Below are 8,269 nucleotides of genomic sequence, written 5' to 3' on the forward strand. Positions count from 1 at the left end.
TGTGGACTTGGAGAAGGCTTTCGACCGGGTCCCTCTGGGGTTCTTGTAGGGGGGTGCTGCAGGAGTATGGGGTGCCGGACCCGTTACAACGGGCCATCCGGTTTCTGTACGACTGCAGTAGGAGCTGTGTCCGTATTCTCGGCAATAAGTCAGACACGTTCCCGGTGGGTGTTGGCCTCCGCCAGGGCTGCCCTTTGTCACTGGTCCTGTTCATGACTTTCATGGACAGGATATCTAGGCGCAGCTGGGGGGTGGAGAACGTCAGGTTCGGAGCTCTCGGGATCACCTCTCTGCTGTTTGTAGATGATATGGTAATTTTGGCCTCCTCGGATCATGACCTCCAGCATTCACTGCATTTTGCAGCAGAGTGTGAAGCAGTGGGTATGAGAGTACCTTACCCAGGTAAATAAGTTTAAAAATGGTGAGTTTTTATTCACAAATGAAGGTCATATGGAAAGTGAGATCAACAGATGGATTGGTGCAATGTCAGCAGTTATGTGGACGCTGCATTGGACTGGGCTGTGGAGGTATTCCAGGCATGTTTGGATGGACTCAGTCCGACTGTAGCAAAACAGTCGATACATGTAAATGTGACCAAATGGTTGGATTTGAATGAGGAAATGGTGCATTTGGGGAATTTATCTGCAGAACAACAAGTCTATTTTGTTTGTACAACCCGTGAATCTGTAGGCCTAGAGAGGTTTGATCAACATGTAAAGTAGTTATTACAACCGGATCAACCTTTGCCAATTGAAATTGTGTTGTGAGCCAAACAAAGGATAATGATAAACTCTAAATATAGCCTGTTAGTCCAACTTTAACCCGGAAGTGCGGAAGTGTGCATCATTATTCTCATTGATTATGACACTTAATAGTTATAACCCTCACTGACATAGAGGCCAGCATCCCTCTGGTCTCTGTAGTAACACATTTGGGTGGTAGTAGGTGGTGCTGTTGCTTCGGGCCCTGGTCCTCGTGGCAGGCTATGGCTATGCAGCTTCTTTGCAAATGTCGACTCAATTCCTAATTTGCACTAATGTCAGATAGTCAAAGACTTAGCCGAGGACATGTGCGCTGGATTTTGTTCCCCAAAACGGACAAGGACTAAGATTTAAAGTAATATTTAACACATTGTTTACCCAGAGTGGCCGCTGTGTCCACTAGAAATGCCATCTTAATATAATTGATATTTTCTAAGACAACATCCCTTCAGTGTGGTCACAAATCCAAACACTTACAAAGTACAAAGTAGTTGACATCAAGGAAACTCTGGCTTTTAAACATTAACATCACTAAACAACCATTTTCTCTGTTATCACTATGTGTTTTCTTCCTGTAGGATTTTGAACATGAACATCTTGCTGTATTGAAGAAGACTTGAAACTAGAGATTGAGACCATAAACCTATGTTTACAATGTTTACTGAGGGAATAAATCAAGAGAGAAGTAGAGTCATTTTAGACTAGACTTCTATACAACCAGAGGAGTCGCCCCCTGATGGACACTAGAGAGAATGCAGCTTTAACACATGAAGCATTAACTCGTCTATTTAGAACCGGAGGTCTGTCTCCTGTTTTATATACATAGCTGGTCATAATCCAACAGTAGAATTAAAGTATCACCTTATTTTATTTATTTAAGTACCAGTCTGCCATACCCACCAGAGGACTCCAAGGATCCAGGTCCGCTACGTGGCAATTAGTATGTCTTTATTTGTTAAATTGTAATTTTTGGGGTAGTATGGTTGGTACCAATAAGACCATTATCAACTGAAATGATAGGGGTCATGAGGTCACGTCTTGTAAAGGGGCCTTGAAGTAAAATCTACCTTTAAGGCCTATATATTTTTTTCAGAGATTTCTTTGATAATGAGGTCAGTCTGCTGCTGTGGGCGTCTCCTGAGAAAAAGAAACAGAAGCAGTCTTTCAGCTTAGTTAGGAGGGGCTCAATGATGACAGCAGAGCAGCAGATGAAATCACACAATGTCATGAACTGTGGTGTGTATTTTCTAACCAAGCTTTATATTTATTTTTAATGATAGAATGATGAGTTTTGTTTTTTCTGTAACGTAGAATGAAGACTGTTTTGTGTTGATGCTGCAGATGGTTCAAAATAAGTTTCATTAGACATTTAACAATTTAAAAATGTACCTCAAAAGTTTATATCGTCATTACAAAGGCTTTATCTTGTTCAAGGTGTAATTATTCTGTAAGCCAAAAGGAGGATCATGATAAACTCTACAAAGTATTCATATTTCATATTGTCACCCTACTTTGAAACCGGACATTTTAAATACTTATATTCCCTGATTATTCTGACTTTTTATATTTCCACTGTTGTTTCCAGTCTTCTGCTGATTGTGGTTATCTGTATGAACAGAAGCTTACATGAACCTATGTACTTTTTCTCTGCAGCCTGTTTGTGAATGTACCTAATATAGTGCGCATCTTTTTACCGTTATACTGGCTTACATGTCCACCGCTCCTTAATCCCGTATTGTATGGACTGCATTTAACCAAAATTTGCAATGTGTGTCAAAGTCTTGTTTTTGGTAAATTGTAAGTTCCTGACATTATAAAGCTCATAATTCCTCAAATTCTGTAACATGAAAAGAAACAAATGAAGATTGACATTTTGACAATAGAAGTTCCAACAACAATGTCTATGCATTCATTAAATGTTACTTATGTTTTTTCTGCCTTCTGGCACATGTGACTATTACTTGTTCTGAAATTAAATAAAAAGAAAAACATTGGTTTGAATCTTTTGATCATCTGTAAGTCAATGTTATGTTGACACATACTTAATAAATAAATTAGAAACCATCTTGTGATGGGATCACACCATCCACAATGCCAAATCAGTCCTGGGTTGTGAAGTTTTGTCTCCAGGACATTTTCTCTTAACTCAAACACACAGAATCACAGGTGAAAACAGGCTGGTAAAAACATGTGTCAGTGAATCAAATAAAACATTCACTCTCTTTTTTGCCAGAATAAACAACTAAGCACTAAAGATTTTAACCCTGGTTATATGAGTGTCAGATATGTTTGAAAATCAAATATGAATCATGATGTGGAAACAAATACAAAGTTCTTTATTAAATCAAAGAACAGTAAAGAGTAGTGAAGTAAAGTGAATTAAAGTTTATAGTATAGTATAGTAAATTGGAGTGAAGTGGATTGAGGCGTCCAAGAGTTAAACTAAAGTGAAATGAAGTAAACTGAAGTGAACTAAAATAAAAAAGGAAAGTGTACATCTTTAGGGGTTCTGGAGTTAAAGGAACGTTATCTAAAGTGTAATGAAGTCAATTCAAGTGTGGTGCGGAAAAGTAAAGTGAGCATCTTTAAGAGTCAGAGTTAAACTGGACTTTTAAACTAAAGTAAATTAAATTGTAGTGTAGTGTAGTGTATTGAAGTAAACTGAAGTGAAGTAGACATCTTTAAGATTCCTGGAGTTTAAGTGAAGTAAACTAAAATAAAAGTAAGATGAAGCGAAGGTAAGTAAAGTAAGAGGAGTGAAGTGGATGGAGAAGTCTTAGAGTTAAACTAAAGTGAAATCAAGTAAACTGAAGTGAAATTAAGTCAAGTTAAGCAAGGTTGAACTCTAGTCTGGTAAAGTAAAGAAAAGTAGACATCTTCCTTAGCCCTGGAGCTCAAGTGAAGTAAGCTGAAGTCAATTGAAGTGAACTAAAGTAAAGTAAGATGAAGTGAAGTTAAGCTAAGTAAAGCAAAGTAAAGTAAAGTGAGCATCTTTAAGAGTCAGACTTTAGCTGACGGTCTAAACTAAAGTGAAGTAAAGTAAAGGGTAGTGTGTTGAAGTAAAATTAAATGAAGTAGACATATTTAGGATTCCTGGAATTAAAGTAAGGTGAACTTAAGTTAAATAAAGTATAAGTGAAGTAAAGTTGAGTGAAATAAAAAGGAGTGAAGTGGATGTATGGGTTCTGGAATTGAGCTGAAGTTAAATGCAGTAAACTGAAGTGAACTAAAATAAAGCAAAGGGATGTGAAGTGAAAAAATATAGAAGTTCTGGAGTAAAGGTAGAGTAGAGTAGAGAGTCTGTGGTGACGTGAGGTAATGTAAAGTGAGCATCTTTTAGAGACGGAGTAAACCTGGATGTCTAATGTGGAGTAAAACAATGTAAAGTAAACTGAAGTGTAGTGAAGTAAAGTAAATAAAGGTGTTGTAGTAAAGTAAAGTAGACATCTTTAGGAGTCCTGGAGTTCAGGTGAAGTAACCTAAAGCCAAATGAAGTCAATCCACATTGTTAACTGTGATCCATGAATTTATATCAATGAAGAACTTACATATGCAAACAAACAAATGGCTTATCGTACACCTGACGGTCAAAAACTGTATGAGGGTTCCGGTAAACAACACACCTGCTCTGAGATTACTGATTCACATACAGTTGTAGTCAAAAGTTTACATACACTTGTAAAGAACATAATGTCATGGCTCTCTTGAGTTTCCAGTTATTTCTACAACTCTGATTTTTCTCTGATAGAGTGATTGGAACAGATACTTCTTTGTCACAAAAAACATTCATGAAGTTTGGTTCTTTCATGACTTTATTATGGGTTAACAGAAAAAGTGACAAAATCTGCTGGGTCAAAAATATACATACAGCAACATGAATTAGCAATTTTGGTGACTTAGAAAGTTGTGTCAATGAAATGAGCTTCATAGCATGGCCTCTTAACTTCTTGTGAGTGATTATGAGTGACTACAACTGGTGACTTCTCTGAGGCCATTTAAATAGGGCTCATTGGATACAAACGCCCACAAACGCTACAATGGGAAAGTCAAAGGAGCTCAGCATGGATCTGAAAAAGCGAATCATTGACTTGAACAAGTCAGGAAAGTCACTTGGAGCCATTTCAAAGCAGCTGCAGGTCCCAAGAGCAACAGTGCAAACAATTGTTTGTAAGTATAAAGTGCATGGCACTGTTTTGTCACTGCCACGATCAGGAAGAAAACGCAAGCTATCACCTGCTACTGAGAGAAAATTGGTCAGGAGGGTGAAGAGTCAACCGAGAACCACCAAAAAGCAGATCTGCCAAGAATTAGAAGCTGCTGGAACACAGGTGTCAGTGTCCACAGTCAAGCGTGTTTTGCATCTCCATGGACTGAGAGGCTGCCGTGCAAGAAGGAAGCCCTCGCTCCAAAAGCGGCACCTTAAGGCTTGACTGAAGTTTGCTGCTGAACACGTGGACAAAGATAAGACCTTCTGGAGGAAAGTTCTGTGGTCAGACGAAACAAAAATCGAGCTGTTTGGCCACAATGCCCAGCAATATGTTTGGAGGAGAAAAGGTGAGGCCTTTAACCCCAAGAACACCATGCCTACCGTCAAGCACGGTGGTGGTAGTATTATGCTGTGGGGCTGTTTTGCTGCCAATGGAACCGGTGCTTTACAGAGAGTAAATGGGATAATGAAGAAGGAGGATTACCTTCAAATTCTTCAAGATAACCTAAAATCATCAGCCCGAAGGTTGGGTCTTGGGCGCAGTTGGGTGTTCCAACAGGACAATGATCCCAAACACACATCAAAAGTGGTAGTGGAATGGCTAAATCAGGCTAGAATTAGGGTTTTAGAATGGCCTTCCCAAAGTCCTGACTTAAATCCCATTGAGAACATGTGGACAATGCTGAAGAAACAAGTCCATGTCAGAAAGCCATCACATTTAACTGAACTGCACCAATTCTGTCAAGAGGAGTGGTCAAAGATTCAACGAGAAGCTTGCCAGAAGCTTGTGGATGGCTACCAAAAGCGCCTAATTGAAGTGAAAATGGCCAAGGGACATGTAACCTAATATTAGCACTGCTGTATGTATATTTTTGACCCAGCAGATTTGATCACTTTTTCTGTTAACCCATAATAAAGTCATGAAAGAACCAAACTTCATGAATGTTTTTTGTGACAAAGAAGTATCTGTTCCAATCACTCTATCAGAGAAAAATCAGAGTTGTAGAAATAACTGGAAACTCAAGAGAGCCATGACATTATGTTCTTTACAAGTGTATGTAAACTTTTGACCACAACTGTATGTATATTTTCCCTGTACTCCAGAGACCACCTACTGCGCAAGAAGGGGAATTACCAACAAGTGAACACCTATTACTTCAGATACAGACGCATGATGTTTACTGGGTTATCAAAATCAATTTTGTTTTGATTGACTAATCAATTCATTGATCAATGATTACAGCTATATGTAATGGGAGAGAAATAATCAATGCATTAGTTTTTACTGACCTTTGTTGTTTTTTAATACGATGATAATAGCTGGTGACATCAGTTAGATGTCTTCTGTGATAATGACGCAACATCATCTGAGCTGAAGAGTTTAAAGAGGCAGAGGCAGAGCTCCACCAGCAGTCATGATTAGACAGCAGATGAATGTTAGCATTCGCACAATGTCACAAACTGTTCTGTCATTTATAACCTGAACATGTTATTGAATATAAATGAGGTAAATGATGTGTTTGGATAATCTGTCACATTTGTCTTTGTGAGAAGTGACATCTTTACTGTTTGAAGACTGAATACTGTGTGTGTGTTTATGCTGTGGGTCCAGAAAAAAGCGTAAATTTAACATCTAAACTAGTTTGATTTCAGTAAATCTAGAAAATGTAACCGTGTAAATTGTTGTTCTTGTGCAAACTTTAATTATTTTGCTGTGAACCAAAGAGATGATGATGATGATGATGATGATAAACTCCACACAGGTTTCATATTTCACTTTTAGTGCTTACTTTGATCTCGGGCTGTTTAAATACTTATTGTTCATGATTATTATGTGTTTTTATGTTGTAATTGTTTGCACTAATCTTCTGCTGATTGTGGTTATCTGTATGAACAGAAGCTTACATGAACCTATGTACCTTTTTCTCTGCAGCCTGTTTGTAAATGAACTGGTTGGTAGTACAGGGTTGTTTCCATTCCTTCTGGTTCAGATCCTCTCTGACATTCACATTATTTCTTTTTCATCTTGTTTCCTGCAGATTTTTCTTTTGTACATTTATGCAAATGTACAGTTTTATAATTTAGCCGTCATGTCTTATGACAGATATCTTGCTATCTGTTATCCTCTACAATATAACACACGTATGGCATTTAACAAGGTTACCATGCTTATTGCTCTAACTTGGTTAATTCCTCTTCTTAATATTGTAGTCATGATATCTTTGAGTGCATCTTTACAGCTGTGTGGGAACATTATCGACAAATTGTTCTGTAACAACTACTCTGTTGTAAAACTGGCCTGTTATGACACAACAGTCAACAACATCTATGGACTCATGTACACTTTCATTGTATTATTTGGTCTTGCAATTCTAATCTTATACACTTACATGAGGATCCTCAGAGTTTGTTTCTCTGGTTCTAAACAGACCAGACAGAAAGCTGTCAGTACCTGCACACCTCACCTCGCTTCTCTGCTCAACTTCTCCTTTGGGGTTTTCTTTGAAATAGTGCAGAGCAGATTTGATATGAACAGAGCACCCATTGCACTGCGCATCTTTTTATCTTTATACTTTATCACTTGCCAACCGCTCTTCAACCCTTTAATGTACGGACTGAATTTGACAAAAATCTGCATTATATGTAAAAGTCTTGTCTTTGGTAAAATGTAAATTACTGTTGAAAGCCATGTAGTTTATTTCCTCATCTTCAATAACATGTATATGTCTTGTCAGTAGCATATGTCGACCTATATAATGTGGGTGTTCAAATTTAATATTTAAACAAAATCTTGAATCTTTGTCAAGTTTGTAATTCGTTGAGTTTGCTAAAAGGATGTATCTTGAGATGCAAGATGAATTGTGCATTATATTTATTTACTACGTTTTTCACACAAGGCAGCAAATTAAAATCAGCAAAGCATTTTTACTTTTACAATTGTAGAAATTGTGCAGTTGCTGCTTTCTCAGTGGTAGTAGTGGTAGTAGAAATGCACTGTATTTAAAGTCTTGTGCTAAACAACTATTTAAATAAAGTGACTCATCCAGTTACTGACATGTAAAGGTGTCTCATATTATAGACAGCTGGACCAGTACTACTAGTACTACTGGACCAATAGTACAATAACATTATCAGTCCATATGCCAAGAAGCCTTTGAAGCCTTATATTACCTTTTTATTTTGTATTTGCGTTTATTTTATATATTTTATTAATCCCTTACTCTAGTATGTCAAGCAATTTTTAATTGCCTTCTTGTTAAATTATGTTGTACAAATAGTCCAATAAACATTAACTAAATAC

General features: G+C 37.5%; 1 protein-coding gene across 1 annotated transcript; it reads left to right on the forward strand.

Moving 5' to 3' along the window:
- Positions 1-6,701: 6,701 nt before the first annotated feature.
- LOC137869890 (olfactory receptor 2A14-like) lies at positions 6,702-7,640 on the forward strand. Its single transcript, XM_068707037.1, has one exon. The coding sequence runs from the start codon at positions 6,702-6,704 to the stop codon at positions 7,638-7,640; it is 939 nt and encodes a 312-aa protein (XP_068563138.1).
- The last annotated feature ends 629 nt before the right edge of the window (positions 7,641-8,269 follow it).

This window comes from Cebidichthys violaceus, unplaced genomic scaffold (assembly GCF_023349555.1).
Source record: "Cebidichthys violaceus isolate CVI_PGR_0920_01 unplaced genomic scaffold, fCebVio1.0.p SCAF_1, whole genome shotgun sequence".
NCBI classification, from domain to species: domain Eukaryota; kingdom Metazoa; phylum Chordata; class Actinopteri; order Perciformes; family Stichaeidae; genus Cebidichthys; species Cebidichthys violaceus.

What these genes read in the sequence shown, in the direction of transcription:
- LOC137869890 (XM_068707037.1), top strand. Translation starts at nt 6,702, where the DNA reads ATGATGATGATGATGATAAACTCCACACAGGTTTCATATTTCACTTTT.